Source organism: Thermobia domestica, chromosome 5, assembly GCF_964235325.1.
Source record: "Thermobia domestica chromosome 5, izTheDome1.hap1.1, whole genome shotgun sequence".
In the NCBI taxonomy this organism is placed as follows: domain Eukaryota; kingdom Metazoa; phylum Arthropoda; class Insecta; order Zygentoma; family Lepismatidae; genus Thermobia; species Thermobia domestica.
The window spans coordinates 183,700,463-183,720,072 of NC_137458.1; the positions used below are offsets into that span (position 1 = coordinate 183,700,463).

Here is a 19,610-nt window from a genome sequence, read left to right on the forward strand (position 1 = left end):
GGTAGCAGCATGACGTCACGCCGTTCTCCCTTCCTGTCTTTTTTTTTTAAGTAAGGAACTGGGCGACGCCTACATATTTTTTCGAAGTGGGGACGGAGTCCCCCCACGTTAAGAATATATATATATATATATATATATATACTTTGATAGTTCTCATGAATATTAAATGTTTTTTATTCACAAATTTGTAGAAGGAAGTTCTTGTTTGAACTTCGGTATGCATCTTGATTAAAGATATACAAATCACCTTCAGTTTCAATAAATGAATTGTATTGGTAAATCTCTATTTTCAGATATTACACTTATTTTTAATTCTTAACATTACATATATTTCGTTTGTTAGCATATATATATAATCAACGCACGAAATATCAATATAGCCTCTCATCGTCAAACAGTTTTGAACAATGGAATAACAAGGCTCCCTCTACGCGGTATGTTCTTCCTCATATAAGTGTTATTTTCTCCCTTAGTGTGATTCTAGGAAAGTGAAATGCATTTGATTTTAAAAATAGGAAAATTAAAAATAATAAATAAGTAAAATAAAAATATTAGGTTCATTGTAGTTCTAAATTGGCTATGATATGCTATACCACCAGTTACAGTATCAGATTTAATTTCTTGGGGAGGCAATCGAAGGGTGGATACATTTTATTTGAAGGGGGTTATACTGAAAAGATTAATTTCACATTATTTGCGCAATATTAATATATACTACCAGTCTGGGGTGCAGGTATAGCCTACGGGTAGCGCCCGCCTCCTTGGCCCCCTTTGGCAAAGTTACTTGTACCAGATTTGAATAAGTCCAGGTAAGGAAAGTTCTATTAATATTTTATTTTGTTTAAGAGATGTTAGCTTAAAACTGTTAGCTTAACTATTAGCTTAAAACTAAAATATTGTTGTATTAAAAGATGTTTCGATGTGCACAATAGCTAACATTGTTAAAATATACTGGTAATCAAATGTACGAAAATATCATTTTCTGTAATATATAAAACAAAATCCTAAACAACGTTTTTGATAACGTATAACGTCCTTAAATGTACTTTATTCTTATTTGAACGTTTTGGAACCTAAAAGTCTTAAGCCTATACTGGATTCCACATTTTCATCAGAGCACTTCGTGCCTCGATTCCGATCCTCTTCACCGACTCGACAACTTGCTGCGTTGTCACTTCGTCATAAACGCAGAATTAGACAATTCGGGTAGTTACTCGTGCGAGGAAGAGCGAGGGCGACCTGGCTGAGGCTCTGCTGTGCATAGTGATCGAGTTCGATTCAACTGTAATTTATTGAGTGCAATGATTTGAGACCCACTTTATAGAAAAGTGCAGGTACTTTTCTTATGAAATGATATGTAATGCTCGATAAGAAATTTAATTCAGTTACGCAAAATAAGACGCTATAAGAAGAATTCATTTTGGTTCTGTGAGCAAGAACGAACGAATAAATAAATAAAGCACCTTTTTGGGTATACCCGCATAAAAGCCAATTTATAATACGTATAGTGTATATGGCAATCAGACCACTACAGTCAGTATATGGGAATCAGACACCGGGGGAAAGAGCGGTGTCCAGGAGGAATTGGGTAGACTCGTAGCGCGTCATGAGTAATTTATATATATATATATATATATATATATATATATTGCACGTTCATATTACAGTAACTGGTAAGAATAATGCAGCTAAACTACCTCAGCCATTACCACTGCGAGTGATTAAAAATATTCAGAAAGATAATGTTTGATGTTTGAGGGGATGGCTCCAAGTGTGTAATATCAAGAGGTTAAGATAACGCTATTGTTAAATTTTAAAAATCTATAGTTTTGCGATCTAAATAAAGATGTGTTATGCTACTCTCTCTCTCTCTCTCCAAATAATAATAATAATAATAATAATAAATATATCCACCCTAAATTCCCCTGAAAAATATGTGCCCTATGCAAAATTGCATGTTTCAGAATCCTAAGGTACTCAAACAATATTTTTTTATAGAGGGAGTTTGGCTACAGGCATATAAGTTCAAGTACTCGCCAATTACCTCTATAAAAATTGTTGCGGAAATGCCCCAGGATTCTGAAACATGGATATTTGGATAGGCCACATATTAGTTCCTAAATGAAATCTTCACCCGACTACAGGACGTCCCATAGTTTAGGAGATATAGACCTTTAAAGTTCATTTTTTCATGTTTTCGGCAACCTATAACTCCGAAAGGAAACATTTGTGTACCCAGGTTGGTCTACTATTCGTCTCATCTTGGTGTCAGGAGTCATCTCCCAAACGATGTCGGTGTTGGTTTGAACACCCTGTAGAATTAGTGAAAGGCAATATCTCTGTCAAACTTCCTTCCAATTGTACTTGCCTCCGTCATTTCAACTCTTACTGGTTGGTTAATAAAAGGGTTCGTACATTAATGGATACTGTATTACACTGATTTTTTTCAAAGTGCAAAGCATTCTTATATTTAAAAAAAATGATTTACTTAGCGGAAGCCAACTCAAACCACCATATACTGCATTTTATCTTTCTCTTTACCCGATAACTTGAGGTAACATATTCATGTAGTATGTACTGTCTTCCTCCTAATAAATTAAATTGTTTATATATACATATACATACATAACATCTATCTGTAGCCGCAGGTTGGATTCTACTCGTAGTAACACTGATTTCAAACTTCATGCCTTTTTTCAGCATGGCTTTTTAACATAACTTGAAGAACACACAGAAAATGCTTAAAAACCAGTATCTTTAAAAACAAAACTGCTTTTGTTGTAAACGAATCCGGTTTTCGGAGAACAATGAAACTCTACTCTGGTAAGAAACGAAACCGGGTTTGAAGAAACTCGAGACCAGTTTCGCTTAAATCCGAACAGTTTTTTTAAAAAACCGAACAGCTTTTGGAGAAAACAAACCGGGCTTGGAGAAAAACCGAAACCGGTTTTTGAGAAAACCGAAATGTCGGTTTTTCGGATTTCGGTTTTAGAAACCGGTTTCTGGTTTTTATAAAAACCGGTTTTGCCCATCCCTAATTTCGACACAGTGCCATCTACGTGTGTGTTCCAAGCAGGAAGTAGAGCAATTCAAACTCACTGCAGCTGCGTTCACCATTGTTGCCAATCAAGTATTTGTTGAAATGTTAAAGAAAATTAGCAGCTATAGCAGAGGAATTATTCACAGTAAGAACTAGGATATGAATATTACGTAAAAATAACCCTAAGCTCAAAATGTTTTTTATTAGAACTGAGGGGAGGGAGAGGTGTATATATATATAAAAATCTATTATAAAATTGAAAGTGACTATGTTTGTGACAATCTCTTGAACTGCCCGACCGATCTCGATCAAATCCCCAACGTCGATGCGGTTGATGGGGAGGGGGAGCTATATATAATAATGATCGAAAATGACCAACATTAGTGTCTAATCCGTAGTTTTCGGGATCATTCAGATGAAAATTGACATTTCCAATCCAGTTTAAATCCAAAATCAGCCCCACAAGTTGAAGGAGGGGGAGAAATAGTTATATAAAAATGATCGAAAATGGCCACTATCAGTATCGAATGTATAGTTTTCTGGGTCGCTTAGATGAACAGTGATACTTTCGATCCCGTTTAAATTCAAATTCAAACCAACTTGGGGGAGGAAGAGGTTTAAAAATGATCGAAAATGACCGACCGATATTAGTGCTGATTCCAAATTTTTTGTGGTTACTTCCACGCTGCCACTTCCAATGACATGGGCCGCAACATGGCGGAGGGGGATATAATCGTCGAAAATGACCGATATTAGTGTTGAATCGATAGTTTTTGGGATCGCCGAGATGAACAGTGATCTTTCCGATGCCGGTTAATTCGATGCCATTAAAAACGAAAACAGCATATTTCGTGGGTACTAAACACATGAGATACGGAATTGTGCATTTTAATTTTCATTTCACCCTGCGAAGCGGGTAAATATATACTAGTAAAACTTCATAACTTTGGAACCACCGAATCGATCTCATTCAAATTTTCAACATGGATGAAGTTCGAACCTGAAATGGCATCATTTTAGTTTGACGGTATATATCAGGCCACCCGGTAAATGCATTTTTCTGTTCGTAGTGCACGTAGACACTTCAAACAAAAAATGAATCACTGCAGACGACAAACAAGAAGTATCCCCCTTTTCCTCAACCCCTACCGAAGTTTAGCATTGTGAGTCTTCACAGGTAGGCCTAGTGTATCATCTTGCTACACGAATCAAGTTTGCGGACAGACAGTCGGGTCTGTAAATATCTGAGGGTTCAGTGAATATATTCGGGTGCATGCTAATCTATTGAGAGCAATATTCATGCGAGACACGTTTCAATATGCCTCTGAAACAAGTTGAAAGCCGTAAATTAGTTTGAAATAAATAATTGCTAGCTTATTCTCAGATCGGTGTTATGGTTGCAACGAAACTAGCAACACCATGCGGCTTAGCTGTAATGCTTTTGCCACTACCGAAATCGATGGTTATAAAGAGCTTTAAAAGGTAAAATCTTCTATCCCACAGCGGCCTAGGGTGGTGATTTAAATGATATCTTTCTTACTCATCGTAGTTTCAGGAGACAGTATAGTTGTATCTCTTTGCTTATTGCAGCCTCCGGGGCAGGTAGTTATAGAAATACACCTTTGCCTATTACGGCTTCAGAAGTTGCATTTATGAAAACCTCCGTAACACAAAACGATCTCAGAAATAGTTTAGGAAGTTTAGCGATCACCTTCCACGTCTGTTGGTGATTATGTTTTGAATAGAAAACACGTGCTCGTTAATAAAGCATGCTTTACAGTAGTTGCTTACACCTGAGGTACTGAACTTTACAGCCCCCACACCAGGAACAGAATTCACAAGATTATTTGAAAAACACAAATATTATTCTGGAAAGATTTGTTAAAAAGGTTCTATCTTCATGGCAAAATCCTTGATATATGCCAGTAAGTAGGAACATAAGCCCGTAAAACTTTGCAAAATTCTCTTTTGTGGAATCTTGAATTCTGTATTTTTGGCTTTCTTGCAGAGATTTTAACAGAACTGCCTGATAGTAAATATACGAGAACATTCACTCTGAGTAAAATAAAATTTGCCTTAGGTGAAGCACAAAAATTTCTTAATTTTTAAAATAAAATTGCGATAGCTATTGTTGAAAAGTGTAGCCTCTCAGCACGATGTCATCGGTAAAAGATTTTATTCGTTAATCAATGTAAAATCATCCTAGTTGCAATTAAGAGAGCTTGTGTGATAGTTTTATGACCCATCACGCATATGAGCATTTTGTAAGATTTTCTTGTGTGACTGACCTCGAAGGTCATGAATGAATGGCGTTTCGGATGGAGCAAGATTTGGTGGTAGCTCGAGGAGAGATCTAAAGTGGTTATGTTTCCTTTCAAAGTGTTTAACACATACTCAGTTGACTGGAATGGCACCCAAAAGGTATTTAATGTGTTTTACACTGCTGTAAATTAGAAACAATTCTAAATGCGTTCGTATTTGCGTTGGAACAGGGAGATTTGTTCTGGAACACTGCCGTTTTATATATATTCTTATTTTGTGATTGTAGCACCTATAATGTCAAATGCCGTCCGGAATGTATAAAAAAATTTTTGCATTTGTATAGTAACTCGTGAATGGCCTGTTTCTGCGACTGGTCTAAATTAGGATTAATATCAAGGATTAATATCAAAAACATCAATTTTGAAAAATTTTTATCTATACTTCAAAGAATTGTCAACCTCCTCTTTTCCTGTACAAGTTTTACTTCATTCTATTGAGCTCGCTTCCGTTGTTGCAAAAGATTAATCCTGACATGCCACAAGATCCACCACTGGCGTATTTTTCCTTAAAGTTACAGGATAACTATTTGGATTGGAAATTACCAGTCATGTTGTGTACGTCTAACCTTTGCTCAATAGTTTGTATTTGTCAAGGAAGCCGTGGAGAAACGATACGAAGAAAGATGCAGAATCATCAATCTGTCTCTTTGTTATCACCGGAATAAATGCGTGGAAAAGTGGAACTAAAGTAATGCGTTTGTCGATTAAAAAAAAAAAAAAAAAAATACAAGCTTGTTTTCTTTGTCTAAGTATATGAGTCATGTGATAAAATGGTTTTCCTGGTTCTTTTCCGGTAATGTTGGCTTTTTATGGTTTTTAAATAGAGAAATAAGATTCTTTGTTAAATCGATTGTAACATATAAGCGTTTAAGCAAGTCTAAACTAAAAATAACTGGAATACATGAAATGAAATGAAATGAAATCTTTGTTTTACATCCCACGCTTATGCCGGTTAGGCTAAAGGAGACGGTGATGATGAGTGATGAATGAAATGGTAGAATAAAGAAAGTGGAAGGAAACGGGAGAACCCCGAGAAAACCCACGCACACGGTGTTTGTCCACCACAAAGTTCACTTGGCAGGGGCTGGGATTGAACCCGGGACCCCAAGCACCAGAGGTGAACGCTCTACCACTGAAACTGGAATACATGATTTCTTCATCATACGAAAGTAATGAGAGAATTTAGTTTCCCAACTTTGAATGATACCATTGTTACATATTTCACGTTAATTTTATTTCATATCCCTTTAACCGCTGTTTATGTTGTATTAATTGAACATCAGGAAGGAAATATTCGAAAGCCCAGATGCAAATGCTGGATTCGGTGTCCACTAGCACTGTTTGCCTGCGTTATGTAGTGATTATTTATAGGCTTTTGTTCTGTCATTAGAATTTCTTGATATTTGACTCCTGGACAAGGGTTGGCCCTACTCGCTTTTTGGACGTTTAAAATAGATAGAAGCACTGTGCCTATGCTTTCTGCATATTGCGAAGTACAGTATTTGATCTTCTGTTGTGGATTTTGTTGGAGGTTTTGTGCTGACCCCTGATTCCTCTATACTTCTCCCCTTTTTAAGTTTTTTTTCATCGCTTATTCCCTTAATTCCCCTTTCTATTTTGGTTATGCAAACTGGTTTGTGCAACTATTAAATACGGCTCTGCCATTTTATTGGCCAGGGAAGAAAAATCGTTTTAAACAGTAGTTTTCTCCTGGTGTGGAGATTCTACGACGTCGAGGTTAGACTTCTGATCTTTCTCTAGTTGTGGTGGTGATATTGAAGTATGTAATAGCAGAGAGGATTATATTGAAAAATAGGATTTTGTCTAGGTACTGCTAAATTGACATTAACTTCATCCTGCAGTGATTCAAGAGACTGAGGTAGTACATTTATGTATATACAAGTATAGTACGACAATAATATATAGAATTGAGCTTTCTTGCAATAGAGAAATGAAAACTGCACCGAAAACAAATATGTCTATGACCTTCTTCGTGACTAAGCGGTTATCATGCGCGCATTTGGAGTGGGAGACCCGGGTTCGATTCCCGGCGGATGTGTTTCGGATTCCACGTTAATCAGTAGTTCCCTTCTCATATAATCTCGCTGCTGAAAGGGATGTTAAACTCAAAATCAACTCAACGGAAAGTATATGTCTATCAAGTGGCTAGCACAAATGTCAGTAGTTGAGCAGTAACAATTACACATTATTATTATTGAATAGAATCTTGTAATTAGGTTTTGTTCCCTGAAGATGGGAAAGTCAACTACGAAATCTCATTAGGTAGTTAGTTATATAATGCTTATATGAAGCATTGTGTAGCATTTGAGTTGAGTTGCAATATTTCGTAGGGCAGTGAGTCTTTGAAGCATGTCGGTCAGACAGAAAACCGAGAGAACAATGGTGCACATGTAGAAGCCACGGATCAAGTTTTGTTGGTCACTAATTTTGGATTCCAATGGTCTCGCTATTCTCTCATTAAATTAACAGTTGAATCGTTTGGGAGCATATGTATGGATTTCATGAAGAGATCGAAGTAGAAAAAATTATGTAAGAGTACTGTAAATATGAGACAAATGGATAAAAAAAAAGTTATCAGTAAAGTGAACGCACAGATTATTGCTAACCATTCGCATTAAAATTGACAACATTGCATATTAGCATTTGTTTCATAGTTACTATGGCTAAAACAGTAACATGGATAAATTGATTCGATTAGACAAATATAGTATTCCAGACACACAAAAATTTTAAGTGATACAAAATTACGACGTTCAACAGTATAATAGTATATTTGTGTCTTGTTGCTAAGTGTTAATGCAAGTAACATGATAATGTCTTAACCTTTTAAAATCTCCCCTTTGTCAATTTTAAACCTACTTTTTTTTCGTTTTATTGTATTATATTCTATCTTGTTTTGCAGTATTCTTGTAGTTTAGTACTTCATTTTGGACGTTATAACAAAAATAATAAATTCGGTGGTACAAATAGTTAAGTTGATTTTGAATTTAACATCCCTTTCAGCAGCGAGGCTATATGAGACTGGAACTACTTATTGACATGGAATCCGAACCACATGAGTCCCACCGAGAATAGAACCCGGGTCTCCCACCTGGTATGAATAATGTATCTTGTCTCGTGTTTTTTGTAGGCATATAATATTGTTCTCCCGCTGGCCTTGTAGCTAGCACGTGCCTCTTTGGTCACATGGTCTCATGGAAGCATTAATAAAATCTGAACTATTATAGTGGTTCGGATTCCACCTTCACCTATAAGTCTCTGTCCCATACAGCCTCGATGCTGAAAAGAAACACTACCCTTCATCGAACAAACAAACAGATATAACCCTACTTATTCTCGCTATTCTATTTCAAAATGAAATGAAATCTTACAGTTTAACGTCCCACGATTATGCTCGTTAGGTTAAGGGAGGCGATGATTAAGGCAAGTGAATCACGATCGAATTAGTGGAATGAGAATGTGGAAGGAAATTGAAGTACTCAGAGAAAACACATGGAAACTATGTTGTCCACCACTAACTTCTCCGGGGATTGAATCAATGCACTTTTCTATTTGAAATCAAATGAAATGTCTAGCTTTATATCCCTTGGTTATCCTCTATAGCTTATAATCGATGGGTGATTAATGAGAGTGAATGATTATGAAATAATTGGTGGAAAGAAATTGGAGGACCCAAGAAAAGTAAACAGCAATTATCCATGTGATTTATTTGCTACAAAGTTAACTAGTGTTTAAAGCAATTGCTCTAATTGCATTGCTCACATTTACTCACTGAACTCGCAATTTACACATTTTACACACAATATCTTTCTTTGTTAGTGTCTTCGTTTGTTACAATTACTCCTTTTGCAAATACACAGATGTTTTGGGTGCTCACTTGTACATACGCAGTCAAGGTCGAGATACTCCTTTCTGGTGCCTGTGGAAAGGTAGCTTTATCGCTGGCGCACCTTTTGGGAGCGTATCAGGAAAATATCTCCATTAGTAAAGCAGATATGAGTGCATACTCGGTTTTCCTATGGCCCTGCTTGCATACACCTTTAGCAGGGTGCACAGGTAGGTATGTATTATAATATATATATATATATATATATATATATATATATATATATAACTCACTATATCAAATTGTCTAAACAGTGAAGAAATTTGTCCTGTTTATGAACAAGATGTATCATGAAAACCAATAGCCAAAGATTATTCAGTGGGTTTCGTTCTGGAAATTTCGATATCCAAGATGCTTCTTGCAGTGGATGACCAATCACTGCAAAATTAGATAATATTCTGGAAAAAGTCGAAATAAACCGACATTTAACAGCCATGATATTGCCAATGACCTAAACGTCTCCAACCCTAAATCATTCGGAGAAATGTGGCTACAAAAAGAAGCTAGAGGTTAAGGTATCACATTATCTTACTCAGAAGCATTTACTTGATCGAATTTTCATCTGCGAATCTCTGCTGAAACGTAACTCTAGTAATTTCTGAAGTGAAAATGAAATATTTGAGATTTACGTCCCATGGTTATGCCGGCTAGGCTAAAAGAGACGGTGATGATGAGAAATGAATGAAATGGTAGAATGAAGAAAGTGGGAGGAAACAGGAGAACCCCGAGAAAACCCATACATACGGTGTTCGTTCATCACAAAGTTCACTTGGCGCGAACTGGGATCGAACTAGGGACTCCATGCACCAGAAGTGAACATTCTATCACTGAGCCACCACGGCCCCGATTTATAGAATATATGTGCAACATTATACGATGGAGGGCCAACGGTAGGATGTGGCCGCTGGTGGTGGATGTATGTGCTAATAACGTGTTTATTTTATTTCATTTTACTTATTTATTATTGGTTTGCTTTTTGAATACCTTGAATACGATGTTCGTCATATGAGACTCATGTTGAAATACTATCATTTTCTTCTCGTGAAATAAAAAAAAAAATCTTTAGTTTTACGTTTTAGAGGTATGCCTGTACGCTAAAGTAAAAGGATGATTAATGAAAGTTAGTGATTATGAAATAATTGGTAGAATGAGAGTGTGTGTGAGGAAACGGGAAAACCTATTAATACCATACTATCCACTATTAGACTATATGTACAGGTATTGAGCCAGGGATCCCTTGCACTAAAGGAGAGCCCTCTACTGCTGAGTCATTGTGCCCTCGTTATCTTCTCGTGTACCAACCCAGGACTAGATTCTTGAATTTCTCCTGAGTATATACTATTGTATGTCAACTAAATAATTATTTTATGTTTTTTCTGCAAGCAAACTAATCAATGTGAAATATGCTACCTTGTTTGTATCTGATTTATGTATGAACATTCTGCTTTATGAAGATTAAGGAATTTTGCCACATTTGTTTTTATTCTTCTCCACTTCACTCAATTATCTCATTTTCCAAGGTATTGTATAATGTATTACTTTAATGGGAAAACAAAAATGCTAGATGATACCTCCATGATGCTGAAAATTTTTCTACCTTTTACCGAATTATATCCTGATAGAAATATGCAGATCTAGCAAAGCACTGTTTTAAATTTGGTTGCCTACTCTATGCGTTATAGTGAAAGTACATCACGGAAATTCTATATAAAATATGTTCTTTACTTTTGACACAAGCTGTGCAAGTCTTACTAGACACTGTAAGTAAACTTCTTTTCACTTCTCACCATTAATATATAACTGGAGGAAGCAAATACATATTTCTACCAATAAAAATCCCTCACGACCATTGCGCCATCCAATTTTTAATAAGCCTAGTATTTCAGTAACCAGCTGTTGGTGTCATCCGAAATCACTGAATAAAATAAACCGTCCGACACTGGAAAAAAAATATCACGTACTTAGTAACAGCCAACCAGAAATAGATCTTTGTGCGTTGGTTCATGTGGGCAAGTTAAAAATAGCCCTTATCAACGTCGTCGATATATTTAACTCCATACCACAGGATTCAGTCATGGAATGCACACAAAAATAGTTAAAATACAATAACTTTAATGACAGAGGTGTATGAGATACGCACAATACTTGAGTAATGTCTTCAAACAAATTATTTTGACTGACGTTAAAGAACTGTCGATTATGCCAATGGTAAAAGTAATCGTGCTTGGATACATTTCTAGTTACACTTTTTACACTAATGTGGGGGGCGCCAAATCTAAACGTAACTATTTTAAAACATATTCGTTTAAAGAGTCACAAGAAAAACGACCTCAAAGTTCGGATCTTTGAAGTACTGCTTATAGCAATGATAAAGGTGTCCATGCTTGGATAAATTTCGGACTGCACTTTTTATACTAATCTGAGAACGTGGAATCCAATGGAGCTGTTTTAAGAAGTTTGGTTTACTTAAACTCCTTTATGTACCGGCTGTATCAAAGTCCGGGGCCATTGGCAAACTTCGTTATAAGGAAAGGTAGGAAAATATGGAGAGGAAAGTTGCTGGAAACAACACGTGGTTTTCAGTCAAAGATGGTGCCAATCACACCAGCCGTTTGGCCTTCACACTAATAAAGTAACCTATATTGGATGAAAAAGCAACTGTTACCAGATCATAAGGCTGTTTCCATTGGTCCTCACCATACCAACTATACAACATTGCAGGGAAAAGGATTCTAGATTCCCTCAAATAACTAAGTCACATTCCCAGTTTCATTTTTGTGTGGCCTTACGTTTCGTTTGAACAACCTGCTGAGCTGAAAAAGGTTTCCCTTTCATTTAACATAGCATGACCTACAAGTGAACAGTTCAAAGGGATGATGCAATATAAAAAAAATCCACAGTTTTAGATTCAAACCACTGGTTTCCAACAACTTTCCTCTATTTTCATTTTTTTCCTATCTTTACTCATAACGAAGTTGTCTTATGATCCGGACAATACATTCGGGATTTACTCCGTCCGTTTGCAAATTCTCAAGAACTACTTGATGGATCACCATAAATATTGGCCAGGATGGCTGAAAGTTAGGAACAGAGTTCGTTGATGGAGGGGGTATTTAAACTGGCAGTGGTAGCTATCAAACATTTCTGGTTTTAACGTTGATCACCATGAAGTAAAAATGGTAATAGATAGCAAAAAACAATTTCCTGCAATCGATTAAGCGTGCCAAGAATGCATTTCAGACTTCATCCTCAACTCGCTACTAAAACCGGAAGTGAGGAGAAATCTAAGTATGTTTCAACACTGATATACATTGAGCAAAGACGATAAGAGATAGCGAGAAGCCACTTTCTTGGAAACTATATAGCGTTTGAAGGAAAGGAATATTCTCTTATATACAAAAAGTGATAAGCATCAAACATTTCCCATTTTAACGTTAATCGCTATAGAGTAAAAACGGTAATCGATGCGGAAAGCAGTTTTCTACAATCAAACATCAAAAGAATATATTCTATTTCCACTTTGATCTATCCAGTAAAATTGGCCGTTATCAACCATCACGGGAGTGAAATTTTATACAAAGGTCAGTTTTAATATGTTAAGTACTATCGCACAGTTGATTATACGATCTGTACTTAAAAAAATGGACAAACATTTATAGATACTCCGGAACAAACTCAATAATATTAATATAAGAATCAAGTTTAGCGCAGAAACTGGAAAAGGGCAAGTACATTAATTTTCTGGGTTTGATTTTCAGCAGGCAGTGGAATAAATTTGTTTCTAGTCTTAATGAAATAAATAAAACACTGCAGTAATTATTACACTGAGTGCTCACTGAATTGCAACCACCCCTCCACACAAAAAAGTATTGTCAGCAGCCGAGCAGATTACGTGACCACCCTGACTGGTAGTATTGCAGAAAAAGAACACAGTCGACGCTACATGTTCACAGACAGCACACTGTTATAATGGGAGGTGGGAAGGATTTATCTGTAGTTTCATAAGGCGTGATTGTGGGTACCCGAGCAATAGGTGCGTTAATAACTCAGATAGCAATACTTGTCTGATGCGCCCCTTTCTGTGTAGTGAAAGTGTACAATGAGTGGAAAGAAAATGGAGTAACGGTCTCCAAGAGACGGAACTACAGGGGCATACGGAAGCTCAAAACGGGGGGCGAGCGTCGTGTCAAATTGCTCGTGACAGCCAAACGAATCATCCGTGTCCGGGAATTACGTAACCAATATAATGAACAATACCCATATTTTACGCAACTATAGGGAGTACACTTGCACGCCTGCAATTCCACAACAGACGACACACTTGTCACCCACTCTTTACGACTCGTCACTGCCGACTTCGTCGCACTCGGGCACAGGAACACGCTAATTGGACCAGATGATTGGAAAAGGGTGTGTTGATCCGATAAATCACGGTTTGTGCTACTGTTCTTGGGGAGGCACCTGGGACGTAGTGTCAATTGAGGCTATAAGGCTTAACCTATCCGTTTATTTATACATCAACCTGGAATGTTGCTTGATGTATAAATATTGAGAATGGGCGGTGACAATCGCTTTCCCGTCATCCTCAGCAGACGAAAACCATGAGCTATACAAAAATTCAACACGATGCAACGAATGTGGACGAATGTTGGGGAAAGGCTAGCCTTTCGGGTGTTTGGGAAAACAAAAGCGACAGGATACGGTCTTGTATGAAAGTGTAAAATAGAGAGACTATGAAAAATTTATGAGCTCGCAATCAGTAACAAGTCCTGAGAAAGAGAGAGAGAGAGAGAGAGATCAAAAATCTTACTATGAATAGTACTAACACATTAGGGATCTTATTGCGTATCTGTTTCCGCTATCGCAGCGTAAGATTTGCATTTTAGTTGGCGATAATTGACATAGCAGATATAATTGCTTGTTGCATTTTTTGCGTTGCGTTGCGACCTGCAAGTTTTGCGAAGATCGATATGAATGAGGCCTCTGGTGAGGTATAGTGCCTTCTTTTTTGTACTAGCTTTTTCTGTAAAAAGCATAAATTGACTGAGCTGCAGCACTACTGTTTTCCATTAGTATGCTGATAGGTATTGTGGGTGAAGTGTGCTGAAGTTTGTGCCTATGATTTGGAGAATTTAAAATTAAGATAGCTCTATATCCGTTTTTGTTTGTTTCTTTGAAATAGTAATACAGTGTGCGTGCAGTGCGAGTATCGCATATGTACGGAAACCGTATATGCAAGGGAAATATGAAGCAGAACTATTCTTATATTTTTCTTGCATTGTATGAAAAATCTATTGCACGAATTAGGATTTTTCTGTCAAACATTACAGCCAGGTCCGTAGTCAGAACACCAAGACGTGATTGTTTAAATAAGGGCGGGATAGTTTTTTTTTTTTTGGGGGGGGGCGCAACTTGAATTCACTTTACATACATACAACAAGCAATTGCAAGTTTCAGGGGACTGACCACCCTCCTAGCCACCCTCTAGCTACGAATCTAATTTCAACCTACCTATTTCAAAACTTCACTCTATGTTACAGGCGGGCGTATGCGTGTGTGACGCCAACAGCATGAAGCTATGGATCTCTCATGCATGGTGCGTGCTGCACAGGCAGGTGGGAGCGGCTCTATGGTTCGAAGATAATGCTGTTGGCATGGACTGGGACCATTGGTGTGTATGGATCACAGCGAGACATTCGTTATGTACCTGCAGGTGTTAGAGAATCACGTATACCCTACAACACTTCTACCCACACGAAGACAGAATTTTTCAGAACGACAATGCACGGTGCTGCAGCGTATGATTTGCCCCCTTAAGTGAACGAGCTCTTCACAGCATGACTCCTGCACCAACATATGTGGGCTCATTCTGGGATACCATCAGGATTATATGGGGTCAGATCCCCGTAGAAACATATCAGCAATTACCAGAATTCACGCCACACCATGTCCAGGCCGGTCCTCTGAGCAAAAGGTGGACCAACAAAGTACAAAGTATTGGTCGTAATTCAGTGAGCATTCAGTGTATATTCAGAACGACAAGCGTATTGACAAAATTAAATCTAATGTCCATACATATATTAAAAAAAAAAATCAAAATTTGTTTAATGATTTAAGATACTGAAAATCACTTAAAATTAATTTTTTAATTAAGAAAAACAACAATTCTTTTAAAGGTAGAGAAAACAAGTCTTAAAATGTGTGGATACTCTAGCCTTTATGTTCCAGATTAATGTTTCGTTAAATTAGGTGGACTATTTTTAGGTTGATGCACTTCTCTTCCTGTAATGGCATATACGACATCAGTTTTGCCTTAATGGGACGATGAAAGTACCATCCTTATTACAAATATGTGAAAAATACTACCTAGGCTTCAAGAAAATAAAACACCTATCCACCTTAAACTTTTTCTTTAGGTCGTCACGTTTACACAAGTTTTTTATACACAAGTTATCTCATATCAAATACGGAAAGTAACGAATCTGCCTACATGCTAACAGTCTATCAGCGCAACTGAAGATATTGATGCAGTTTTAAAGAGCAAGAAAACCGATGGAATTTTTTTTTTTTTTTTTTTTTTTTTTTTTTTTTTTTTTGTAAGTGTACTTTGGTTTGTACAGTATAATCTATAACTGTATGGTTGCCTGAGTTTCACACAAACCAACACTATGACTGGGAAAGACAGTCAAGACAGATCCAAAAGACAATGAGATTTGAAGTGTATGTTCACTTACCACAGAAATGTTCTCCTTTTCTGCATCCGACTTCTTGCTTTTCTTGCTTTTCTTAATCTTAGTTTCGCCTGAACTTTTCTTCTTTTTCACAATCTTCTTCCCACTGATTTCCATCTCAGCCGTCATGGACTCCTCTTCGACCTAAAGGATACAGAAGTTAGTAGTGCCTCCTCCAAAGTATCAGACAATGGTCTTAATGAACTAAAAAAAAAAATTGTAAGGAATTAATTATTTTCATTGACGGCTGTGAATACTACGTTGAGATAGATAGATATAGAGATAGAGACAAGGGTGTAGCCAAGGGGGGCCCATCGGGGCCAGGCCCCCCCAAATGGTTTCCTGGCCCCCCCAAATGACCAGCTTTTAAAACATCATAGTAAAATTATCTCGCTTCATTCATTTAAAAGTAACAAAGTTTATTGACAATTAATAATTTATGGTAAAATAGTATGGAGAAATAGTTTTTCCATACCGATCGAAAAATAGTATAGTCTCTCTTCCTTATACCGATCGAAAAATAGGATACTTTTTTGTGACAGCAGATTACACAATTTACTGCGATTTATATTTGACAGTTTGAAGACAAACGTTTTAACAAGGTACTACAAATACAGCCATAAAACAAAGGTACTAAACTGATTTGTAAGTACAGTATATTTTTATATGCTTTAACAAGTGTTTTAAGACATAGAGGATCGAAAATTTGGTGAGAAACAATGCTTTTATTCAATTTGGATTTCATTCGCTCTGTTTTATTTCTACTCAGTGTAATAAAATAATAATTTTTTTAGTCACGAATGATAAATAAATATTTTTGTCAGGAAACCATAGAGAAATTAAGTGAAATTTCAAAGAAAATCAATCTTGTGTAGATAGGTTCTGTATACAAGGTCTTAAATTTAAATACAAAGGTAACCAAGAAAAGTTTTGTTGCTTTTTCACCCACCACCTTCGAACATCGATATGTCACCTGGAAGATCAAAAATAGCCCCCATCAGCATCGACGACCTTGTGAAAACGTTCTGGAAGGTCATGCAATCCATCGCGGTAGAACTTGGTGGGCCGTGAAACGAAGAAAGTATCAGGTGCATTTTGGACTTTTACTAGGGATTTGAACTGGCGTCCTCTAAGGTGATTGTCCAAAGAATGGAACAGGTGATAATCGGACGGTGCAATGCCCGGGGAATATAGTGGTTGCAATATTGTTTCCCATCCAAGGCGGAAAATGGTGTCCTGAGTCATCCTAACGTTGTCGCGTAAACGAGGACCCATTTGCAATTCAGAAGTGATGGCTCCAGAGTTTTGAGTTTTTGTTGAATCAAGCTCAACTGCTGACAGTACACAGTTGCATTGATACTCTGACCAGCTGGTAGCAGTTCCCGATGCACGATGCACCAAACACACAGAAGGATCTTCTTCTGGTACAGTGCTGGTTTCTGCCGTTTTGAAATCGGTTCATGGGATGCTAACCAATGATGACGGCGCCGTCGAGCTTCGTACAGGACACACTTTTTATCACATGTCAACGCCCTGTCCAGAAATGGCTCCGAAACAGTAAATAAACACAGGCGAGTGCCGCGTTGCCTTCTGGCCCGGAGTCAAAATATGAGAGACCCATCGACCCAACTTGTAGTGCTTCACAAGTTGATGGATGTGCTGCCGAATGTTTCACCACATACTGAATTGTAGTCCCAGTTCCTCTTTGTACATGTGTTGGTCTTCTGGCACGTGGTGTTTTCGGGTGTTTCGTCATCGTTCTTAAACTTGTTAAACTATCGCTGCAATGCCCGCGTCGTCACGACACCCTCACCAAAGGCCTGGCATATCTTCTGTCCCGCTACAGCGGCGTTTGACCTCCATTTGAACTCGTTCAGCATACATGCTCTTACGATGCTCTGTGGATGTCCCATGTTCCCTCTGTCTTTACGCAAGTTCACGGTGAGTATGAATTGCCACAACCAGGTAGTATGTTGGATATACCCACACCAACAACTGATTTTCGCCTTACCTCCACTCGCATTCAACTCACAGTGTGAGGTCCAATTGAACACAGACCTCCATGAAAATGGACAGAACTTTCTTGGTTACCTTTATAGTTATGCACAAAAGTGTAGCGTTTGGACCCGGGCAGTGGTTCTTGATTAAGCATAATAAAAACTATCTTGAATATAATTTATACATAATAATAATAATAATAAGCAAAAATAGTGTTTTTAGTCTTCCAGAAGGAAACCAAAATTTTCCTTTCTTTCAGGCCTCAAAAACACTAGCAGCAACACTTTTTTTTTTTTTTTTTGCTTTTTACATTGTATTTGGCCCCCCTTAATAAACGACGGCCCCCCCTACACAAACCTGCTGGCTACACCCCTGGATAGAGAGAGAGAGAGGGAGAAAGAGAGAGAGAAAGATAATACTGTTAATTCTTCTACAATAGTTAGAATCTCAGCTACACTTGCGTGTATGTAGTTATTGTCTGTTACTGTCCTTACTGTGAACTTTTAAAACTAAATATTCACTGATAGAAATTCAAAATCCACACCAACTTCAAAAAGTTCCCTAGAATTGGAAAACTATTGAAAAAAAAGTTAGTTTTTCGCAATTTTCTATACAGATAGTTCAATATTAAATGTTCTATGTATGATCTTCTGGTACTTACGAGCTACTAGGATAGTGTATTTAGCAGAGGATGCTGGTTAGTGCGTTCCGGCTACCAGTCTGCAATTTTACACAGTTCTTATATGTATACCAAAAAACAGAAAACCGCCGGGAGACACTCGATCCAATGTCCAGAACTCGTGTGATGACGTCATCAAAATGGCGGACAGCTTGATTCAAAAAGTAAGCCATATCTCCGTTATTTATGGACCGATTTTCTTCACACTTGGTTCATTTTAAAGGAAATTAAATTTGCAATAAAACATGTTACCAAAATATTTCCTCTAAAATTAACAGTTTCGGAGTTATTTAAGAATTTAATAAATTAATGAGTATTTATTGAAGAAAAACACATAACTCCGAAACCCTTAGTTTTAGACGAAACACTTAGGTAACGTGTTATATTGTTAATTTCATTACCTTTAAAATGAGCTATTAATGAAGAAAATCGGTCCATAAATAACTGAGATATCACATATAACGTGTTAATTACATTATTAAAATGGCGGTCACAACTTCTAACACACAGCGACAAATTCAGCCAAATTACTTCACTTCCATATACCAGTTCCAAATTTTGCACAGTGTTTATATACATAATAAATAATTTTAAAATACCTGGGAGACACTTGATTTAACACGCTGAACTCCTATGTTGACGTCATCAAAATGGCCGCCGGGATTAAAAACATAGGTTTGCTTAAATACACTTAACTCCGTTACCAATCATTTTATTGAGTCTTCCAATTGTTCCATTTGAAAGAGTATGAAATAAGCTACAAAAATTTTATTCGATTTTAAATGGTTTATGACTACGACAACGAGGAAGGGTGTAAAAAACAATATTTTAAAATGGTTGCTGTTGGCTTAATATATTTTGCAATGACATTTCTGTTATTATAAGAGGCGTTAACTCAAGTAAACAAATACATCCATTGCAATGTTGCATGCTT

At 37.1% G+C, this 19,610-nt stretch overlaps 1 protein-coding gene across 49 annotated transcripts in view; it reads right to left on the reverse strand.

The window, feature by feature from the left end:
• The window catches only part of LOC145686312 (uncharacterized), a 955,404-nt gene that overhangs the window by 790,508 nt on the left and 145,286 nt on the right, over nt 1-19,610 (reverse strand). For all 49 annotated transcript variants that reach the window (XM_081759464.1, XM_081759467.1, XM_081759462.1 and 46 more), the window contains exon 3: nt 16,003-16,143. In XM_081759464.1, coding sequence (XP_081615590.1) covers nt 16,003-16,143 — 141 coding nt within the window. The remainder of the gene's footprint in view (nt 1-16,002; nt 16,144-19,610) is intronic.